The 23,935-nt window shown below is 46.9% G+C and overlaps 2 protein-coding genes across 2 annotated transcripts; one reads left to right on the top strand and one right to left on the bottom strand.

Moving 5' to 3' along the window:
- Positions 1-881: 881 nt before the first annotated feature.
- Positions 882-4,072, top strand: LOC136473471 (tubulin beta-1 chain-like). Its single transcript, XM_066471113.1, has one exon. It carries the CDS (start codon positions 2,368-2,370, stop codon positions 3,031-3,033), a length of 666 nt encoding a protein of 221 aa, XP_066327210.1. The 5' UTR covers positions 882-2,367; the 3' UTR covers positions 3,034-4,072.
- Positions 4,073-21,502: 17,430 nt separating this feature from the next.
- Positions 21,503-21,880, bottom strand: LOC136469850 (uncharacterized). The gene has a single exon (XM_066467886.1). The coding sequence runs from the start codon at positions 21,878-21,880 to the stop codon at positions 21,503-21,505; it is 378 nt and encodes a 125-aa protein (XP_066323983.1).
- Between the last annotated feature and the right edge of the window lie 2,055 nt (positions 21,881-23,935).

Below are 23,935 nucleotides of genomic sequence, written 5' to 3'. Positions count from 1 at the left end.
TTTATTAGATGGCTTGCACGTTTTGATTTGTGGACAATGCCGATCGGCATTCGGCAATATAAATACAGTCACCACCATGACACAGAACTGCATTGCTGGATGGCTTTGCATTTGTTCCATGTGTAGGTATATATTGAGAGGCTTCGGGAACTGGGCTATGCAGAATGGGTATCACAGAAGAGGAAACAATCCAAAGATAATCACACTGAGAGGTAGCTGATGTGGATATGTGAATCCTTGCTGTGGTTTGTATTCTGTAAGCGAAGCTGTCGCCACCGTTGCCCCTGTGGAGGTGCTGCATATAGCACTCTATAACAGTCCTGCTGGCTGCAAACCGGGTATAGCTTTGGATGGAGATGTGTTGCCGGACAAGGAGAAAGACCAAGCTAGATAGGAAGATAGGTTTGATTTAGTTCATAATTGTTGCCTCTGCCTCCCTCAGGACATCAGACCAATAATCACATGGGCTCAAATGGATTCGAATCACCGCTCATGGCCATAACTATCACATGCTTCTCGATCATGGACTGAGTGTTGATCGTCCACTAAGTGTTGATGTACGCGTCTCCATGACATACTTCACTAGAGGTGCTGATGATATAGTGCTTCGTTGTGTGGGACAGTCCGAACATGATACGGATCATGTCTCGTTGTATGCACACCATTCAAAATCAAAACGATACACATCTACTGCTATCAGTGATGTTCGTACTGGATGAGGAACATTTTACTTCAGTGCCCCTGCAGCATCATTAGCATATATACTAAGTTAGCTTTATGACAGGGACGCTGCCATATGGGCCCACACACAGGCTGTCCGGAGCATCTACAAAAGTAACCAGGAGTAACTTCTGCAGGGCATCGAATATTCAGAATACAACTCATCCTCTCTTCTCCCAGTTACTCTTCCTCTTCCCCAACTCTCTCTTCCTCTGTACCCGTCCCCTGCTCCTCATCCTCTCCCATTCCCCCTGCTTGCTACTCCCCTGAACTCCATCTCTTACTGTATCGGTTACCTGAGATTGTGTTAGTCCATTCAGTGATTGCGTTCTATGAGTGGGTTGTTAACAAATTAGTACTCGGAGCCAAATCCTACAACACCATGAAATCCACCACCACTACTCCATGGGTCCTCTTGACTACCAGTTGCTCCTGGCCGAGATTCGTGCGATTCGCAAGGAGTTGGAGTCTCAGTTTGTTGGGCTCCGACAGTCCTTCATCGAGCCGGCCTCCACCGCCATCACTACCACGCCGTCGCCGCCGCCGGTTCAGCTACCCACCCCGTACCATGACGACTTCATCGTCTCCGACCAGATCCGCATCGAGAATGGCTTCACCTCCACCGACCCCCACACGCCGCTCGACGCCGGCCAGAAGCTCGTCCAGTGCGGCCCCGTCGACATCGAGGACATTCCCGCCTCTGACGCCTCCATGGCCTTCTCCACCTGCTCCTCCGCCTTGGCCACGCCCACGCCCGTGCCTCCCTCTGCGTTCGCGACGACCATGAAGCGCACGAGGGTCTCGATCTCGTGGATTCCCGTGGGGGCTGCGGGTGGTGTGTGGAGAAGAAGTCAGAGGGCTGCTCCTCCGTGCCAACTTCGGCTGCATCGACCACGACTTACTCCTCCGCTGCTCCGACTACGGCGTGCCCCACTGCGTCCACCTCAGCTGCGCCAACCGCGGCGTGCTCCTCCGCGCCCACTTCGGCTGTGTCGACCACGGCGTGTCCCTCCGCTTCTCCGACCGTGGCGTACCCTTCCGCGTCTACCTCGGCTCCGCCGATCGCGGCGTGCTCCTCCGTGCCCACTTCTGCTGCGACGACCGCGGCGTGCTCCTCTGCACCTCCCTCGGCCTCACCGACCGCGGCGTGCTCGCCCTCGCCCACCTCAGCTTCGCAGACCACGGCGCGCTCCTTAGCGCCCGCCTCAGCTTCGCCGACCATGGCATGCCTCCCCTCGTCCGCCTCGGCTTCGCCCGCGCCAACCTGCGCCGTTACGTTCAGCCGCTACCTGGCCGCAGGGCTCGCTCGCTGCCTCCGGCCGCTGGTCTGCCATCACCCTCCTTGTAGAAGCACTCGACCATAGGGTGCTCGACGATGGATTGCAGCCACGATGCGCTCATCACCACGTGGGTGCCGTGGGGGGCTCGTCACCAGCGAACGCGACCGCACCACCGTGGATCGGCTCGAGCACGCCTGCGCGGTCGGCCCCAGCACCGGCAAGCTTTGCCTCTTCTCCGACCTCCTCGGCGCACCGCTCTGCCGCGTCCGCCACTCCCTTGTCCCCGAGTACGACGCGAAGGTCCTTCCCTCCACCGGAACCGAGGCGCTCAAGGCCATCGCTGCGCAGTTCAACGCTGGCCAGTTCCATGTGTCCGCGCTCATCCGTGAATCGCTCACCCAATGCGCCCGCGAGTTCAACATCGTCCTTGACGACATCTCCGTCCTCGCCGCGAACCCGGACCCGCTCTATTGCGTCCGCCTCACCTGCTGCTACATGGACGAGCACATCAAGCCTCGCCACCGGCCGCTACGGCGATGATTCCGACCTCCAGCTCGAGCATGTCAACGTCTACTACATTGAGGCTTCCTGTGGCTGCTTCGTGCCCCGCACTGTGCTCATGGACCTAGCTGGGGTCTGGAACAACTGGGCCAAGGGCCACCACACTGAGGGAGGCGAGCTCATCGACTCAGTGCTCGATGTCGTGCGGAAGCAAGCCGAGAACTGCCACTGCCTGCAAGGCTTCCAGGTGTGCCACTCCCTCGACGGCGGCACCGGCTCTGGCTTGGGCACGCTCCTCATCTCCAAGATCCGCGAGGAGAACGCCGACCCGATGATGCTCACCTTCTCCGTCTTCCACCTCGGCCCCGTCGAGACGATTCCGTCTGGTCTTGACAGCCTCTCCGCTATGCTCATGGGGGCCACCATCGACCATGCTACTACTTGGGTCGTGCCAGCGACCTGCCTCCAACCTAGCCCTCAAGGTGTTCGACACTTGGTGGCTTCCGTGTCGAGTGTGCCCCAGAGGAGGTGAAGTTCGTGTACATGTGCACGGCCGGCACCGAACGTACACGAGCCCCACCCGGACATGCTCGTCTGCGTCGACACAGCCGCAGATGTGGAGCGCTTCGCCCTCGAGCTCGACTGAGACGTGCTCGCCTCCGTCGACACTGCCGCACGTTTGGAGCACTGTGTCTTCGAACCCCATGGTGGCACTGCGCCCACTCAGCCTTCCCCATGGCCGCACATTCATCATCTGCGTCGACAACAGCGGCTTCAGAAAGAGCAAAGGATGCAACAGCTGCGATCCGGCTCCTACACGCGCTGCTGGCGTGCGCGGAGACTGAGCTGCAGGAGAACTCAAGCTTCCTCCTCAACGTCACCTTCGCCGACCTCCTACACGCGCACTTCATTGAGTCGAGCCGGCGGTCAGACACTTGTGTGGCCCTGTTCGGCATGGGGGAGGAGTTGATCAGCCTCACCGAACACCGCAGCCTGCTCCACCTCCGGCAAGAGCATCCTCGTCTACTGCTACATGCCCAGCGGCAGCGTGGTGGCAGCGTTGTCTTTCCGGCCGATCCAAGCTCGTCGATGAACAGTGCTGCAACTTGAGGGCAAGTCGCAATTCAAGGAGGGGGGAATGTCAGGGACACTGCCATATGGGCCCACACACAGGCTGTCCAGAGCATCTACAAAAGGAACTAGGAGTAACTTCTGCAGGGCATCGAATATTCAGAATACAACTCATCATCTCTTCTCCGGTTACTGTTCCTCTTCCCCAACTCTCTCTTCCTCTGTACCTGTCCCCTGCTCCTCATCCTCTCCCATTCCCCCTGCTTGCTACTCCCCTGAACTCCATCTCTTACTGTATCAGTTACCTGAGATCGTGTTAGTCCATTCAATGATTGTGTTCTACCAGTGGGTTGTTAACACTTTATCTCCTATACTATCAAGCATAAAGATCTCACCCACAGTCCCCACATTTGAGTAACCAATACAACTGGCATCTTGTGGTCATTGTCATGCTTTATTTCCAATATACGATTTCAAATATATCAAACTAGTCCAATACAACAAGGAATGCATCACTCATGTTTGCCGAGCGCTTGAGACAGCTGCTATGTCTTTCTTTGTTTCCTTTGGATGACCAAATAATAATAGGTTTGAGACATGAGTCAGCCATGACTTGTTACTAAATTTTAGTGTTATAATTGGTCTGATTCTCTTGGTCAAGAGATGAAGCTGTATGGTTCCCTGTATCTAAAGAAATAGTTCGGCTCCAGTACTTTATGTATAACGCATGCATGTGACATTCAGCTGCATGTACCATGGGAGACTACTGCATACATGTGTGCTTAGTGTACCATGCTGGGTGATCAAATAAAGGCCAAAGTATCAATTTGATTCTAGCTTTTAATATGAGTCCTGGCATTGAATGCAGTAAAAAAGTTCTGTATACTCAGCTTATACACGTACAAAGGAGTGTTTTAGTGGTATATCACTGTCATCGTCCGTCGTCTCAATAGTCTCGTGGCATGGCTTCGTGACTTAACAAACCAAAAGGTACAATATTGAAGCAGTAAAAGACTGCTCCGTCGTGTGATCTAATAAGGAGGTGAAAACAAGACAGAGAGTAAAACAGAAGAGGTGCAATATATTGGACCAAGAGCGCCGCTAATAAGGCGTGTCGTATTAAACATTTTCTTTACCTTAATATAAAGACGCGCAAACCTTTTACGTGATCAAGAAAAAAAATATTGGACCAAGGGTGCTAAGAGCTAACTTAGCATTTGTTGGAACCTCCAGCTTATTTGAGCACTCCCTGCATATATATATAGAATAAAAAAGAATAAACCGTTTGGCATGCATGCTAGTTAATAGGAAACAATATGTTATTTTCAGTGGGCCCCTCTGTTAGAAATTTTATAGTTAGCTAAAACGTTAGAACAGTTTAGGCTAAGGAAGCATCTTGTGATATACACTACGTAGAAAACGATTTTTAGCAACGGTTCAATTTTTTTAGGGGCGGCCAGTGATGGAGTCGCCCCTACAGTGGCGTGCTCGGGTGCCCAGACACCAGCCGCCCCTACAAATGGAACAGTAGGGGCGGCTGGTGTTACGAGCCGCCCCTACAAATGGAGTCTGATTTGTAGGGGCGGCTCAATCACCAGCCGCCCCTGGAAATGCTATTTGTTGGGGCGGCTGGTGATTGAGCCGCCCCTAAAAATGGCCCCGTATTTATAGCTCCGATGTGTAGGGGCGGCTCAATCATCAGGCGCCCCTACAAATGGCCCCATATAAAACAAAAGCAGCACCTTCTTCCTCCTCGGATCACTCACTCCAACCCGTGAAAGAAAGGTGGGGAGGCCTTGGGCACCTCCCAAAAATTGCTCTACTAAGGAGGGAAGGTTTTGGTCTCAAATCCTTTGGTGGAGAGGTTGTAGAAGGTAAGAAAATGCTATTCCACACTTTTTTTTAAAGTTTTAATGGTTGGTTAGTGAGTAATTAGAGTTTTGTTTTTCTCCCTCTTCTATGGTGCTTGAGCTATTTATGAGCAAATTAGACCCAGCTTTTAAATGTACTAGGGTAAATTAGGGAGGGGAACAAGATCATACCCTTATTTGGTCCATGTTTCTTGATTTTAGTGAACCATTAGTTAGTTTTATGGATGTTTCATGTCATGTGATCTAGATCTAGGGTTTGATTTTTTTATTAATTTCGTTTTTGTAAATTTATGTTTGATAAAATTGGACTAGGGTTTGTATGAAAGATATTGGGTAAAGTATAATTATTGCTAATTGTTGTCTTTGAAATTGTTTATTGTAATCAATAAATATGTATTTTAATTATTTATGGATAAATGGGTCATTAATTAATTTTTCTCTACCATGGTGTGTTTGTATGCTTCATGTAATTATATTAGATTTATATTCATATATATATGAGGTACATACAATTATTCTCAAATAATTATTACTTTGATTCATTTTTATATATATCTGAATAAGTAGTCCTTTAATGTTTGTTTTGTTGTTGTTGTAAAAGATGGAGTACAGGAACTCTTGGATGTATGGTTCGTTAAGGTTCAAGGCAGGTTTCTGTGAAGAGGTGGATAAATTTATTGAAGCCGCAACGAAGCATGCAACGACATTGAAAGAGAATAAGAATACAATTATTTGCCCCTGTAAAGATTGCAAGAACCGTATGGCATGGACATATGTGACTATCATCAGATCACATTTGATTATGCGAGGATTTGTTGAGGACTACACAGTGTGGATTCATCATGGTGAAATGGTTATTGTTAACGATGAGGATGAGGAGGAATACGACGACGAAACCATAGAATCCATGTCCCAATATTCAGCAGAGCTTGATGCATGAATGGATTTCGAGTTTGGCAATGAACAAGGTGGTGATGCTGGTGGTTGGGATGGTAACGACGAAGGTGGTGCCAATAATGATGGTGGAGCACGTGTCGGAGTTGAAGATGATTTAGATGACATGATTCGAACCCTTGGAAAGAGTGACAAAAGCATCGAAGGAGACTGTATATGGTGTTGAAAAGGGCTGTCCGACACATTGGACATTGCTATGTTTCATGCTTGAGCTGCTCATCCTGAAGGCTAAGTACGGCTGGTCAGACTGTAGTTTCAATGATCTATTGCATCTCCTGTCATGGGTGCTGCCACAACCAAACTCAGTTCCCGCCAACACATACCAAGCGAAGAAGGTCATAAGTCCATTGACAATGGGGGTTGAAAAAATACATGCATGCCCCAACCACTGTATACTTTTTCATGGCGAAACGTTCAAGTCATTGGATAAATGTCCCCGGTGTGGGGCCAGCCGGTACAAGAACAATGACCTTTACGGTGGAGACGAACCATCTACGGGGAAAAAGAGGAATAAGAAGGGTACAAAAAAGGTGGTACAAGAATCTCAGCCCCTAGAGGACACTCCATTAGGCAACGATGCAAAGAAGAGAAGAATTCCTGCCCTGGTAATGTGGTACCTGCCAGTGACCGACCGCTTGAGACGTATGTTCCTAAACCCTAAAGAAGCCGCACTCATGACATGGTGAGATGATGAGCGCAAGGTGGATGATGATAAGAGTGCACACCCGGCTGATTGTAGTTAGTGGCAAAGGTTTGATGAGAAGCACAAAGAATTTAGCGATGACCCAAGGAATGTACGGTTTGGCCTAAGCACCTATGGAATGAATCCCTTCAACGAGAGAATGAGCAACCACAGCACATGGCTAGTGATCTTGACCATGTACAACATCCCAACATGGTTGTGTCAGAAGAGAAAGTACCTTCTCCTCACTATTCTTATTTCTGGCCCTAAACAACCAGGCATTGATATAGATGTGTTCCTCGAGCCCTTGATGCAAGAAATGGAGAGGCTATGGAGGCATGGGGAGCAGATGTACGATGCGTTCCGAAAGAAGGACTTCATATGTAGAGCAATAATATTTGTTACTACCAATGATTACCCCGCGTTGTTTGCTTTATCTGGACAGATCAAAGGGAAGACGGGATGCTTGGTTTGCTTGGATGGTACTACATGGGTGTACCTGGATGCATCCAAGAAGATAGTTTACCTAAGGAACCGATGCTTCTTAAAGACAAGTCACAAGTACCGCAGCAAATTGTTCTTTAGATTTTATGACAACGCCCCAGAGATTGAACCCCCTCTGGAGAGACGTCATAATGGAGAACATGTGTACAGAATGGTGAAAAACATACGCGTCGTCTATGGAAAGAAGAATCCAGATGGGACGAACAGAGATAGAAGCACACCTCCTGTCGAAGGCGTACCTTTCAAGAAACAATCGATCTTCTTTCAGTATCTGCCTTATTGGCCAGACTTGGAGGTCCCCCATGCCATTGATGCTATGCACGTGTAGAAGAATGTCTTTGAGAGTCTCATTGCTACCTTGATGGACACAGGCAAGTCAAAGGATGATCTAAAAGCACGAAAAGACATGGTGCAGCTAAATGTGATGCCACAGCTTCACCCGGTACCTGAGGCTAATGGAAAATACACTCTGCCCACGGTGTGCTTCAACCTAACACCAGACGAGAAGAGAGCTATATGCACTTTCCTGAGGGGGATCAAAGTCCCGACTGGGTTTTAGCAAATGTGAAGAAGCTAGTGTCGATGAAGGACATGTAAATAACACACTGCAAGGCTCACGATTATCATGTGATGCTGACAGTGTTTCTACCTATTGCAATCAGGGCTATAAAGCCAGAGTTCTTGAAAATGGCCATCACCTGCATGTGCTACTTCTTTTCAAAGATCTCACAGAAGACGATTGGCAAGGAAGAGCTGAGTGACCTACATGAATTTGTGGTGGAGACACAAAACCAACTGGAGATGTGTTTACCTCCTGGTTTTTTTGATATAATGCCACATCTCATGATTCACATGGTTCATCAGATATAGGCGCTTGGCCCTTGCTACTTGCATGAAATGTGGTCCTATGAGCGGTTCATGTCGGTTTAAAGTCGATACATGCAAAATCGAGCATACCCAGAGGGCTCCATGATAGAGGGTTATAGTACTGAAGAAGTCGTCGAGTGCTGTCAAGAGTACCTAAAAGTACAGAAAGGGATTGGTAAACCCGATTCTCATCACAAGGGTAGGCTGGCTGGGAAGGGCACCAGTGGTAGAAAAGTGTTCATCGACCATGATTACAAAGAGGTGAGTCGGGCGCATTACAGTGTCTTGCAGAGTACACAACTGATGCAACCGTATATTCATGAACACTTGGCTATCATTATGGCGGAGAGAAATGGCCATTCGGATGATTGGGTCATGAAACAGCACAAGCAATGACTAACTACATGGTTGAAGGACCAAAACATACCGCCTGGAGAAACCATAGACTCTATTACCATTAGTAGGTTGGCAGAGGGGCCATCGAGACAAGTGACATCTTGGAATGCTTATGACATCAATGGGTACACGTACTATACCCACGCAAAGGATAGTAAATATGTGAACCAAAACAACGGCGTTCAAATAGAGGCTCTCGATGGATTAGGGTGAAAGATCCAATACTTTGGCATCATTGAAGAGATATGGGAACTTGACTATGGAAGGGATATGACGGTGGCCCTATTTCGATGCCGCTGGATCAAACAACACCAACTGAACGAGATCGGATTGAGAGTCCTGGACCTCGAGAATCTAGGCTACCAAGATGACCCTTAGGTGCTCGCTTCACGTGTCGCACAAGTTTTCAATATGTCTGACCCACAAAGTAACCTTCCCCAGAAGAAGAAGACAAAGCACGTGGTTGCCTCCGAGAAACAACACATTATTGGAGTTGATGGCGTGGATGATGTTGAAGCTTACAATAACTATGATGAGATGCCGCTATTCACAGACTTTCCTAAGAAGATCAGTGTTGTGGAAAATAACCTCCCCAAAGACATAATGCCATGGGAACGAAAAGGTGTCAAAGGGAACGTCGTTACAGCGGGCTAGCTAGTTGTTGAACGTGGAGTGTTTGTGTAAGTGTGTTTGTAAGACTTCATTTATGCATGCATGTGAGACTATATATTTATGTACGTGTGTAAGACTACATATTTTTGTATGTGTATGAGACTACATTTTATGCATGTGTGTGAGACTACCCTTTACAACTTTGGTATTCATGAGTTTTTCATGTGAAATCATTTACTCTTTTAAAATATTGTTTCAAGTTGAAATTATTTGAATTTCAAAATTTGAATCATTCAAATAAAGTCACATGACAAGATGACCAAAATAAAAGTTGTACATGTTGATGAGTTATACAACTTTTATGTTTACAACATTTTCATTTTATTTCATTTAACGTCATAAAATTGTATTCGAAGTTTTAAAATTCAAATTTTTAATTTTTGTTTTTTTTGTTTTCTATATTGTTTTGACTACAATTGTTTATATCTATATTTCTTCACATATAGAATAATACAAAATATTATATTTGTGTATATACACAATTTTTTATATTACTTTATATTTTTATGATATAAAAAATATAGAATTTATAATTTAAAAATATAGAAAATATTTGTAGGGCCGGTTGGATCAGGAACCGCCCCTAAAAATGCATTTGTAGGGGCGGCTAGATCAGGAACCACCCCTAAAAAATGCATTTGTAGGGGCGGCTGGATCAGGAACCGCCCCTACTAATGGTACCTAGTATAAATAGGAGGAAGCGCATGGGAGTCATCGTCTGGGCGTTGTCTTCTTCCTCCGACACCGTCAGGCTGCCTAGGGTTTCCGCCACCGGTCCCGTGCCCGCCCACACCCGCACCCGGTCCTCGGCGCCCGCCCCCGCGCGCCGACCCCCGGCGTCCCGCGCCCGGCCCTCGGCGCCCTCCCCCGCGCGCCGACCCCCCGGCGTCCCGCGCCCGGCCCCCGACGCCCGCCCCCGCACGTCGACACCCGCACCCGGTCCCCGGCGCCCGCCCCCACGCGCCGACCCCCGGCGTCCCGCACCCGGCCACGCCGCTGGTCCCGCGCCCGCAACCGGCCCTCGGCGTCCCACACCCGGCCCCCGACGCCCGCCCCTGCGCGCCTAGGGTTTCCACCGCCGGCCACGCCACCAGTCCCGCACCCGGCCCCAGGCGCCCAGCCCCCGGTGACGGAACCTTCCTCTGCCGGGGCTGCACGGGGTCAACAGCAGCTCGAGATCCGGTGACTGATCTCTTCGTTCCTCGATGAGTAAACCCCAGTCGCTCTATGTTTCGTGCTGTGTTTGTTTTGCTGCAGTTTTTCTGGTTTCGATTATGACATCTGCCTAGGCTTATAGAGCATGATATTGCTTAAAAACAAAGTAGTATGTTTCTAAGTTTCAGTGAATTCAGTAGTTGTCTACATTTATGCACATTGTTAGGTGAGCTTTACCAGTGATGGTATTTGTGATAGCTAGTTTGTTTTTCTGGTTTTCAATAATCTTCACAAGTATGCAGCTTCCGTAAGTTACAAATTCATATGCATATATCTGTAAAATTTGTTGTGTGAGTCCAGTAGTTTATCATCTTTTTAGAATTTTTATGAGGATGTTGAATTTAGGGATTGGCTATAAGCATTAGGTTTTTATGTTTGTGGGGGTGTCTATAATCCATATAATATTTTGGCAGTAGGCCGACTGGCCTGTCTCTGTATTTCTTTTCTCTCAATGAAATGACATGCAGCTCTCCTGCGTTGTTCGGGAAAAAATGTATCACATAAATACAGATTTTTTGCTGGGTGGTGGAATTTTTAGTTTTGCCATACCTTACACACCAAACATGTATTCCTATGATACAATTTTTGAATATGCAGCTCTTGAAACTGACACTTTGAATCTTTACTTCTATATTCAAATTTAAATATGTAGTTTTATGATAATTTTGACCCATGTTTCAAAAAATTACTAGCCACAAGGCAGGCAGGCAGCCTCTGACTAGCACCTAGACATATCTTTGGTGTTGTACTTTTGGCATATTGACATAGGAAAATGGAGAAAAAAAAGCAAGATGCTGTATATTAACTGACTGAAGTGGAGAAAATAGGAAACACAGATGATAATTTTGACAATTTATCTGCTGTTTTAAATATTCATGCTTGGTTATGTTCTCATATTGTGTTGCAAACACAAGCCTCTTTGCCTTAATATGTGTACTAGAATGTTACTTGCATGTTTAGGGTTTGGATATTAGTTTGGTTGATTGTAATGAAGTTTGGTGGGATGGATATGTGGTATTTATAACCTACTTAAATTTAGTCTGATGCACCATACACTGTCGATCAGCTGCTGGCCCTGCCCTCGCTAAATTAGTGTTGCCAGCTACAGTCCTAACACCTGCACTTGCTGAAAATGTCAGTTATTTGTGCTTCTAGTGTTCTGCCTTTGTTTGGGCAGTTGTATGAAGTGTTCTGCCTTTGTTGCTAGCTGCAGTCCTAACACCTGCACTTGCCGAAATTGGCGAGATAGCTTTACTGGACATGCTTTTTTACGTAGTTATGGCAACTTGCAGTCCAAACAAATCATGTGCTCCACTTTCTAAGTCATTTATAGCTGCTGTATAGATCTTGCTAGGAATGAATTGCAGTGCTACTACTATTGTTTTGTCTGACAGTGTGCCCAGCTGCTAGCAGTTATGCCAGTGTGCAATCTGCATCTATTCAAACTTATAGCAAACCTCACTTTTGTCGTTTTTCATTGTTCCAGCTAATCACTCGTATATAGCTCTTGATAATTTCAATTAGTTGAGTATGATCTTTATTTCAATCTGCCAATGCTCTTGGTAATTTCAGTTTGCCTGATAGCTAACTTGTTTTTGTAACATTTGAGAATTCATTTTATTTAGTTTTGCCTGATAGCTCTAGCCAACTGTTCTCATAAAGAGGTTGTACCTTATCTTGAGTTACCCATTTTTTTGTTGGATATATAGAATCAATAATGATTGTTTAATATACATATACCATGTGTTTAATATCAAGGCTAGTGATTAACTACTTGCAGCGCCCGACCAGTCCTTGCTACTTGATTAATTTAATAGTTATTATTGTTTTGTTACTTCACTGCTTTATTGCTTCTAAAAATTCAGATTAAACCCATTTTCAGTGAACTGCTCATTTCAGTCAACAGTTATATAGTTTGCTTTGTTCTTCCCCAACAGATACCTGTAGTTTGCTATTCCTGGCTACATTCTATGGTTGCTGGCTTGCTGCTGTCCTAAACTACAATTCAGTACTATTAACTATATATTTTTATATGGTTTAGATTTTCATCTGTCAAATGTGCATCTTGAGGGCATAGGATGAGTGGGCCACTGCTGTTTTTTGGCTATTTTTGCTAACAACTGCTGCTCTATGTTTGCTAAGCAACTATTTTTTTTTGCCAAATCTCCCCTCTCCTCTCCTCTCCTTTGTTTTGCCGATGATGAAATTGCACGAGTCCAAACATTATATGGAATATGAGCTGATGATCAAGAACTTGTGAGGAACTTGACATCATTACTAGCCCTTTTCCTCTCTTCTCTTCTCTGTTATGATGCCACTATGCTCCAAGTTCATGATCAAATGATGATTGACATGTTTCTGAGGCGTCTTTTTCTGCTGTCTTCCTCTCCTTCTGTGAATTTGGAAGATCCAGCTCTTTAGTTGTCTTACTCTATCTAACATGTTGTCATACCATCACAGCAACTTTTCCATTCTTATCAGCATGATCTGGTAACTTTAATTCTTGACACATCTGAGCCTCCATAACAGTTACCTTAGCACCCTCTTCTTGCTGACCTTCATGCTAGTGCCAGAAAGTTCCTTAGTTCATGCTGCATTTTCTTGGTCGATCATCTTCTTGGTCGGTCGGCCTCTCTAGCTAGCTAAAGCTGCTAGTATTGCTATGTACTGCTACTGGAGTACTGCTAATGCCTCCAGCTGTAGTTGTGAACTTCCTGTGTGATGATATGCTTGCCTAGCAGCTTGCTCGTCCTTGCTTAATGAACTCGGGATTTTAATCAGCCAGCCGGCTACATCTACATCAATTTGGTGAAATTAATCTTCTTATTTAATTTCTAGCTTGCTGCTGATCTACTAGTTGCGTGCTTGGGGGCATAGGACCAGTGGGCCACTGCTGTTTTTTGGCTATTTTTGCCATCAGCTACTGCTCTATGTTTGTTAAGCAGCTATTGCTTTTTTTTTTGCCAAATCTCCCCTCTCCTTTCCTCTCCTTTGTTTTGCCAATGATGAAATTGTCCAAGTCCATACATTATATGGAATATGAGCTGATGATCAAGAACTTGTGAGGAACTTGGCATCATTAGCAGCCGCCCCTACATTACCTTCTCCTCTCTTCTCTGTTATGATGCCTTGATGCTCCAAGTTCAAGATCAGATGATGATTGACATGTTTCTAAGGCCTCTACCACTGCTACTTCTTGTTTTTTATATTGTTGTTTTATAGGACTACTTTGGTTTATAGACCTTTTTGATTTCTTATACCTTCTCGCGTAGCTAAAGCACACTTTCTTGTATCTTTTAGAACAAAGCGCAAAATAATGTTGCGGACAACAGACAGTGCAACTCGATGCCCCGAGCATGATGAGCAGCCAACCCTTGAGGAGCAAGCACTAGAGGACCAGCTTACTCAGGAATAGTTCGATAACGAGGTAGAAAAGGATCTAGAAGTGATGCTTACTCAGGAGGAGTGTGACGAGGAGGAAGGCCCCGAAGGAGAGGCTGCTGAAGGCAAAGAAGAAGAGGATGATGAGTCAGAAGAGGGATATAAAAGTCCCGAGGATCCTTTCCCACCTGAAGCAAGAAGGAGGCCAATGGAGGAAGATTTGGACAAGGATTTTGACCTGAATGAGGAGGTAGGGAAGAAGCCTTAGCTTGTAAATTTTGCTAAAGCTTTGGCTGTGTTACCTCTGCTAACACTTTGACCTGTCCTATATACAGGTCCCTCCTAAAACTCAGAAAAGACAACGTTGACGTCCGCGACATCTCGCTGGACAAGACGGAGTAGAGGAAAGGAGAGCAGAGGCAACAACCACAGAGACAGATCACGATGCCTCTGTTCCACAAACTCAAGACACAACCACGACTACCAAGCCTAAGAGGAAACGAGGGGATAGAAAAGGAAATCTATATCTAGATAAGGCTTGCTATGTGATAATGGAGGTTGGGCCAGCAGGGGAGATCCTTGAGCCGAAGGAATTAAGAGGACGATTCCGTAATGTGATCGGGGCCCTAGTAAGAGATAAATTGAACCCAGCAATCCCTAACTGGAAAGAGGCACCAGAGAACATAAAGAATGCACTATGGGATAGGCAGCTGAAGGTCAATTTTAGATTTCCGGAGGGTAAGCACGAATTGGTAAAAAAAATGCTATCAGGATGATGGGAGAGTCATTTCGACGTAGGAGGTCGGAGCTCAACACAAAGTATATCCAAAAGGGGTTAAGTCCCTTCAACGAGTTCGGCAAAATAACTCCTAGTCAATGGGAGGAGCTCGTGGCTCAGAAGACTTCACCGGAGGCATTGGAGCTCAATGCCCGTAACACCGAGCTGGCGAAGAGGAACAAACACCACCATCATCTAGGCCCCGGTGGCTACTATGCCAAGGAAGAGCAGTTTAGGAAGATGGATGAAGAGGCCACAGCTGCTGGGAATATCGATGTGACGAACTTGAAGGTACGCTCAAGGAACTGGATATATGCGAGGAGTACAGAACCATCCAGCAGTAATCTTAAGTTTGATAAGCCGGAGACCCAAGAGGCGGTATCAAGGATACTAAAATATGCTGAAGACAAAGAGACGGGCTCATTCAATCCTTCCAGAGAAAGGGACGAGCTTAGCCTTAGCTTGGGAAACAAGGAGCACACAGGCCGCACCAGGGGGCTTGGGAAAAGGATGACCTGGAAGCAAGGATTCGAAGAGGACAGGCACATGTACAAGAAACATGGCCGAGACCAGGAGACTAGTCTTGAGCTCCAAGTGAAGGCTCTAGTTGCGAAGGCGTTGGAGGAGCAAGGAATGTCTATAGAGCCACGTATATTAGTGACGCCACCGGGAGAACTGGCATTAGTTGGTAGCCCTCCGAAAGTTCCTAGCAGCCAAGGTTCCACTGCAGCCACAACCCCAATCGATCTCATACGGGAACCTACTAGTTGCACCTTGGTGTTTCTCAGCGGCTGGCAGAACACTGTGATGGAGGTGGCAACGGGTGTGGCACATCCTCCCGGTGGCTTACACCACAATAATAAGATATCGCCTTACTACACTAGGGTCGAGGTGCATACAGTGATGCCCGAGTTCATGCAGTGGAGGATAGACTACGCAACTCCCGAGGGGCTGGTGTTACTCAGAGACGTTATGGGGTAGTTCATCCTCTGGCACAAATGGGACATTATATTGACTGCTTCTTCGCCGCCTCCCCCTCTCCCAAATTTGGAGCGAGTTGTTGAGGCCGGGGAGATATTTTCACCGTCTCGTGACCCTCATATTCCTAAGATGCCACATTCTTCCCCGCCTCCTATCGAGCATGTGCCTGATGAGATGCCACAACCTTCTCCAGCTCATACCGGGCAAGTGCATCATGAGATGCCACAGTCTTCTCAACAAGCACAACCGATACATGAACAACGAGTGCCTCCTGAAGAAGGTGATGCACAAGAAGATGAGGACGTGCCTGAATGGGAACTCCGAAAGAAGATTCCAATCCACATAAGGCCAGTTTATGTTCCGATCAAAGACGTCTTGTCGGTGTCCAAGTGGTATTCCCATGATCAGTTCAAGCCTGAAAACCAAGTTAAAAAAGTCCCATCACGGAGTTCTGAGGAGGCCGTCAGTAGCAAACTCCACCAAATTGCAAAGCAGTATCCAAATGTTGATGTCATCAAATGGTCAAAGGATTGCCCGAAAAAATATGAAAGAGGCAAGCCCTTCCTACCAAACCGGGACATCCAGCGCCTACCACTTGGAATGAGAAGGTTCCATGATTGGTACTTGCGTGTTCTCCCAACGAGCATAGATATCATACAAGCATGCTTTCCCACCGGCACATTTGGAAGCCCAGCCGGGAAAATTGTCTTTGACTTCAATGACATGCACACATGCTTTCACCTGGGAGAAATGGAGATGAATCTAATTCGCACGTGGTGCCTGTAAGTCCTTGTCCTCCTGATATGATATGAATGTAATCTTTGAATTTTGTTGTAACTAACCCATGCCGTGATTTGTAGAATGCAAGTGCACATTATCAAACAAATGCCAAGTGTGAAAGCCGGGTATGTAGACCCTCAAGCTATAGCCCAAACAAATTTTAATTATCCTAAACGGTGAACACTGGATGCCAAAGAGCTAGCAGCTGCAAAGACTCTTCGGGAGAAAGAGTGCATCCATAGTGCGAAGCTAAGGGAAGAGTCCCTTAAGGTTGCGGCATACATTGCCTTGGCTTTCAAAAATCTCCAACACCACCCTACTATATGGCTACCATACAACTTTGAGTAAGCTCAACTCTATACTTAAAGCTTTGTTCGATATATTTCATTCGATGCAAAAGGGCTTATCTAGTTCTATGATTAAATCCATGCAGCAACCACTGGATTTGTATAGCCGTCGATGTCGAGAGGAGCATGGCATGGGTCTTTGATTCATTAGATAAGGACACGGTGACATACAAAGACTTCATATCGATTCTCAAGACGTATACATATCGACAATCCTCATTAGCTTATATGTTTGTATACATACTTGTAACGTTCACTTTTGGATACTAACAAGTTGTATTTGCTAAAATAATTCGAACAGGGCATTTAGGTTCTATGTCACTAATCATCATGGAAGGCATGATCCAGCAAGGAAGGAAAAGCTGGCTATAAAAACACTATGTGCGGTAAGTGTAACTTACTTCTTCAATACTCCGTTACAAGGCTATCAAAAGCATTACTTAACATTTTCATATGCAAAACACACAGTGCCCCAAGCAGAAGCCTGGGAGTGTACATTGTGGATACTATATATGTTCTATGATGGGTAACACCGGTGCCTACAGGAGACACCCCTTAAGGGTAAGTTTGAACCTCTTCACCCGTAGTATAAAAACTTCGTAAATGGTATGAAATACTAAACCGAAACTTGTTTTCTTGTAGTGGAGAGAAGAGAAAGGAATGAAAAGAGACCCATACAAGGATGACCAACTCTTAGAGCTCGTCGGCGACCTTTGCAACTTCGAGACCCATACAAGGATGACCAACTCTTAGAGCTCGTCGGCGACCTTTGCAACTTCATATTGGACCAGATTGTAAATGTCAGAGGCGCCTACCATGACCGAGAGTCTGAGTTAGGTACAAATCCTCAGTACCAACACCTTCATGAGACTGAAAGGCAAGCTCTAGGACGTTGATAACAATGTGTATGGAATTTGTATATTTAATGATGGATTGTATATATTCATGTGAATTGGACTTGTAATTGTAGTTTATAGAATACTCTTATGCTTGTAGTCGCGGTCGCGGGGTGTTCGGCAACGTGAACGTAGGTCACAGGGCGTTCGGCAACGCGAACGCGGTTCGGAACGTTGGTCGCGGGGCGTTCGGCAACACGAACGTGGTTCGGAACGTTGGTTGTGGGACGTCCGGCAAAGCGATTTTGAATTGAAAATTTGATTTTTTTGGCGGGAAAACGAACTGTAGGGGCGGTTCTAGATTGAACCGCCCCTATAAATACCTGTTTGTAGGGGCGGCTGGTACTACAGCCGCCCCTACAAATATATTTATAGGGGCGGCTAGTGTTTCCAGCCGCCCCTACAAATAGATTTGTAGGGGTGGCCTGGGAACCGCCCCTACAAATGCATGATTTGTAGAGACCCTTGCGTAGGGGCGGCTGGGCAAACCGCCCCTACAAATGGTCTACAACCGCCCCTAGAAATGCTTTTTGACGTAGTGATAGCTAGTGTTGCACCTCTGAAAATATTTATACACTAAAGTTGCATTAATTGTGTCTTGTTGTGCCTGCCCATGGACTCCACCTTTAACCTAGGTATGGCCGTATGGCACACCGTGCCTTAACCATGCCTGGCCAGCTCGTGGGCCTAGGGGCCTAGCGTGCGCCTGCGACGCCCCACGCGCTAGCCGTGGCGCGCTGCTGCCTCCCTGCGCAGTAGTTAGAGCCAAGGCCCTCATGGCTGTTGTGGGCGCTGGCCGGGGCCAAGCTGCCACCTCTCAGCCTCAGATCAATTGTTCCCCCTTGTTGTCTAACAAGTGGAGAGAGAAGCTAGGTTCTGTTCGGCTGATACATAAGTCAGTTGATAAGCCAGCTGAAGCTATTTTGTTGTACTGTAGATTCTAGCGGATAAGCCGGCTGATAAGTTCAAATGAACAGGGATGGCTAGATGCTACTGAATGACTGAAGCTGGCGTCTAGCTGTCTGTTGTATGGATAGATATCATTGTACTTATGCTAGACAAACTTATCTAGCGACGCCAAAGCGTAAGATACATGTTCCAACGAACTCCGATCCCATTACGCAGATATTACTACACGGGGACTTGGATTCATCGTTCTCTTCTTTGAGTTCAGAGGGACTACCGGATACAAGAGCTTTGCCGAGTGCCAGGGGCACTCGACGAAACCCCAAAAACACTCGGCAAAGGGTTTGACGAGTGTTACACTCGGTAAACGTTTTAACGGCAAACGCTAGTTTGCCGAGTGTTTTTTGACGCGCACTCGGCAAAGACGTTGCCGAGTGCCCAAAAAACACTTGGCAAACTTTTTTTCAAAAAAAAATAAAAAAAACAAGCCGGCCGCCGCCACCCTTGCCTCCCGCCGCCACGCCACGAAGCCCGCAGCCACCAGCACCAGCCAAGACCACCACCACGCTGGTGCCGCCGGGGAAGAAGGCCCTGCCCCGCCTCATCCGGGGTTGCTCCATCCACCACCAGATCCGCCGCTCCTCCCTCCGCCATGGCCAGAGGTGGACGGGGCAGATCCGCCGCGCCTCGATCCGCCCCAGCCGCGTCTCGATCTGCCCCAGCCGCGTCTTGATCCACCGCCACCGCGACCCAATCCGCCCCTGGCGAGACTGGATCTACCACCGCGGCAGCCCGATCTGCCCCCGCCGCGACCGGATCCACCGCCGAGGGGCCGTCATGACCCGGTCCATGCTCAGTGGTGGGGAAGAAGGGGGAGGGGCGCCGGATCCGCCAGTTGTGGAGGTGCTCCGGCTCACCGGTGGTGGGGGGAGACCAGATCCGCGCTCGGGGAGAGGGAGAGCACCGCCGCTTGTAGGGGAGAGGGAGAGGGAGGGCCGCCGCCACCTGTGGGGGAGATGAAGAGGAGAGAGGTGTCGCCGCTTGTGGGGGGAGATGAAGAGGAGAGGGAGAAGGAAGGAGCCCTGCTGCCGCCGCCTGTGGGGGAGTGGGAGGAAGGAGACAGAGAAGGAGGGGCGAGCCGTGGGCGAGACTGCAAGAGGGAAGGAGATGGAGAGGAGTGATGGGCGCCGCAACTGTCTGCGTGTTTAGGGCCGGCGGGGTTTTATTTTATTCATTTTTTTGCTATTGCTGAGTGTTCTTTTTGGACACTCGGCAAATCTTTCTTTTTGTCGAGTGTTTTTTTGTGACACTCGGTAAACCCCTTATTTGCCGAGTGTTTTTTTGTTTGACACTCGGCAAACCCCCTTCTTTGCCGAGTGTTTTTTTTGCCGAGTGTTTTTAGGGTAACACTCGGTAAAGAATTTGTTTGCCGAGTGCCCGAGAGAATGCACTCGGCAAACATAAAAACACTCGGCAAATTTGAGGTTTCTGATAGTATTGGATAGAACGAGTGTATCGCTTGTAGAAATAAGGGTAATTCAGCACCAACGCTCCGTGCAGGTTGTCTTGCTTGATCACCACCTCACTTGCATCCGCTTGGAGTGGATTGGATTTGTTGTTTGGTTTGAGGAATCAGATCATTCTAGATAAGGTAGTCGTGAGTCCATTAATTGAACGACTCCATTCCTTGTATTAATACTAATTATTAGCTTGTGAGCAATGACAAGATGATTCTATTCGACAAACCAAACAAAAAAAGTTAGTAGTGGGAAGATGATGGATTAACTCATTCCTCAAACAAAGACCCTTCTAGCTTGTGCACACTTGTAAAAGTTACCATGTGATACTCCCCTATCACTCCTGTAATAATCATAATCTGCAAACTTCAATTATTGCCTATTTATGATTGTATAGGACACATCAATAAATCCAAACAATAATGTATGGTGTATATTTCCTTCCAAAATTTACATGTCTGCAAAAATATTTTCCGCATGTCATTTACCTTCAAAGTTGGTACAAGAAGTTATTTTTAAAATATTTCTCCGGCAAAAGATATAGACAATGCCATAGGTTCTGAACTGTATTGTGAGCAGTCATAGCTCTTTTGAAACGTTTGTCATCAATAATGTATCCTGACACCCAGAGCATGGAGGAAGCAATAACGTGGAGTACTCATGTAATCAGGAGCTTGAATTTGTCAATTCCTCATGTACATGCATAGTTCTTCTTTTTATTAGATGCACTGCAGTCTTTACTACACCGGCCTCTTGATTCATGGACAATATAAATTCAGAACCATGCAAAGCAGAACTGCATTAACCGATGGTACATGGCGGAGATGCGGCCATCCCAGCAAATAGGAATCCTAGCTTTTTTTTTTCGAAAGCGTGCATTAGCACGTGCTTTATTAAGTAGAAGTGGGAAAGTTTACAACCTCCACAGCGAGTCACGGCGAGGAGCCGTACTCGACTTGGAGAAAACACAGAACATGAATCACCGTCTAGTGGTGGAGAGACACGGTTGTACTAATTAAAGAACCAATTGCGCGACGTAGACGGAAAGGGCTCCCCGCGTTGATCAGGCGGCCTGAGCGGTGAGCAACGCCAGGCTGCCAAAACCAGCACCGATCCAGGCGTCAGCTTCCTCCATGATGATGGAGAGCAATTCAGATGGCGTCCCTGACTTGCGATCGAACGTTCAACAGTTGCGTTCCTTCCACAGGCACCAAGTGGCGAGCAACACCATGGAGTCGAAGCTCCTCCTGAGGGCCTGTGGCGGGGATGTCCTTCCCAGCTGCCACCAGTCAAGCAAGGTTGAAGTCTGCTGTGGAGCGGCGCCATGGAAGCCGAAGGTCTGTAACAAACGGAACCAAACCTCGCGCGCATATACGCACAAGCACAAGAGGTGATCCGTTGTTTCGTCGTGCTGATCGCACAAGGCGCAGGCAGCCTGCAGCTCAAGGCCATGGCTTTTTCTGCGCTCCGCCGTCCAAAGACGTCCGTGCAAGGCCAGCCAGAAGAAAAACTTCATCTTTGGTGGCACTGCAGCACGCCATAGCTCTTTGGCTCCCGCCATGTTGGTCCAACCAATGAAGTAAACTTTGTACGCCGAGGAAACTGAGTACCGACCGTTCACTACTGGAGATGACTTCTTTGTTGAGTGTCCCAGATTTTGCCGAATACGTTTTATTGAGCACTCGGTAAAGAGGCTCTTTGTCGAGTGCCAAAGAGAAAGCACTTGGCAAAGAGGTGGTTTGCCGAGTGCCGAGCACTCGGCAAACAATAACACTTGACAAAGAGGTGGTTTGCCGAGTGCTCGGCACTCGGCAAACAATAACATTCAGCAAAGAGGTAGTGTGCCGAGTGTCAGGATAAGACACTCGGCAAAGGGCCGCCTCCGTTAACGTCCATCAGGCGCCGTTAATCTTTTGCCGAGTGTCTTATCCCGACACTCGGCAAAGAGGCTCCTTTGCCGAGTGTTATTTTTTGACACTCGGCAAACCATACTTTTTTCATTTTTGACTTCCAAATTTTTTCTACAGTCCTCATATAATACCTGGTACTCCATGTTCCAATGTGGCACATTTCTCGGACTTTTTCTATATTTCTTTAATTTATCTCATTTAATTGAATTTTCTTGGATAATTCAAATTATAACCGCTAGTCATTCGAATAATAAAAAAATGATATTCATGTTATTTAGTATAATGTAAGGCCGTATCCAGGAACAGACCACCAATTTCGAACATCTTGTTCACGAAACATGACCACAAACTTGCGGTCGAGTTGTTTTTAAATTCTATAAAAAAACAAACGAAGTCTGAAAATCATGAAACTTGTCAAGATGTCATGATATCATATGTGGAGGCTGTGATAAAAAATTACGAAGGTTTCGCGCACATTGTCACGTACGATGCTTGCAAACCGAATAATCTCCGAAGAAGTTTCATGATTTTCAGAGATTCTTCGGAGATTCATGACAAACTTACGCGAAACCTCCTCAATTTTTTATCACAGCCTCCACATATGATATCATGATATCTTGACAAGTTTCATGATTTTCGGACTTCGTTTGCTTTTTATGGAATTTAAAAACAACTCGACTGCAAGTTCGTGGTCATGTTTCGTGAACAAGATATTCGAAATTGGTGGTCTGTTCCTTGATACGGCCTCACATTATACTAAATAACATGAATATCATTTTTCCATTCATTTTTTTTATTATTCGAATGACTAGCAGTTATAATTTGAATTATCCAAGAAAATTCAATTAAATGAAATAAATTAAAGAAATATAGAAAAAGTCTGAGAAATGTGCCACATTGGAACATGGAGTACCAGGTTTTGTATGAGGACTGCATAAAAAGTTTGGAGGTCAAAAGTGAAAAAAATATGGTTTGCCGAGTGTCAAAAAATGACATTCGGCAAAGGAGTCTCTTTGCTGAGTGTTAGGACGGCCGGCACTCGGCAAAGATTTTTAAAAAAATTTAAAAAACTCCTCTTTTCACACACGCACACACGCACGCGCCACCGCCGCCACCGCCGCGCGCCCGCACCAGCGCCAGCGCCGCCCCCGCCCACGCCCGCACCGCCCCCCACGCCGCGCTGCCGGAGGAGGAGAAAGAGAGGAGGAGGAGGAGAGGAGGAGGCCAAGAGCTTGGCAGCGCTCTCGCTGACGCCCCGGTCTGCGGCGAAGGCGGCACCAGGTAAAACCCTGTCTTGTGCTGCGCGCTTGTCCGATTTTGGCGGAAACTGCAAGAGCTCTGATGTTCTGTGATCCCGCCTCTTGCTTTGTTCGGTCAGCCACAGATGTTTGCTACTTGCGGTGACTGATTCGCTGCTCTAGGCATGTAGTTGTTTGCTAGCAGAATGTTAGTCCGATTGTTAATTGATCGTTATAAGTAATTCATGGCTTTACATATGCGAATGTTACTATGTTACTCCCATTGTTTGCTCAGATAGTGGTGAAGGGGATATGTGATCGTTATAAATAATTTCGTTTATGGAATTCTATCTCGAGCAAACCAAACGGCAATGGTTCCATGTGTTCTGTACACGTGTTGTCTGACTGAATACGGCTTGCTTTGAGCTTGCTTCAAGTCGGGTTCACTCTTTGTGTGGCTGGTGGAGC

This window comes from Miscanthus floridulus, chromosome 8, assembly GCF_019320115.1.
Source record: "Miscanthus floridulus cultivar M001 chromosome 8, ASM1932011v1, whole genome shotgun sequence".
NCBI classification, from domain to species: Eukaryota; Viridiplantae; Streptophyta; class Magnoliopsida; order Poales; family Poaceae; genus Miscanthus; species Miscanthus floridulus.
Note: the sequence above shows the minus strand (reverse complement) of the source record. Positions and strands in the feature narration are given on the sequence as shown.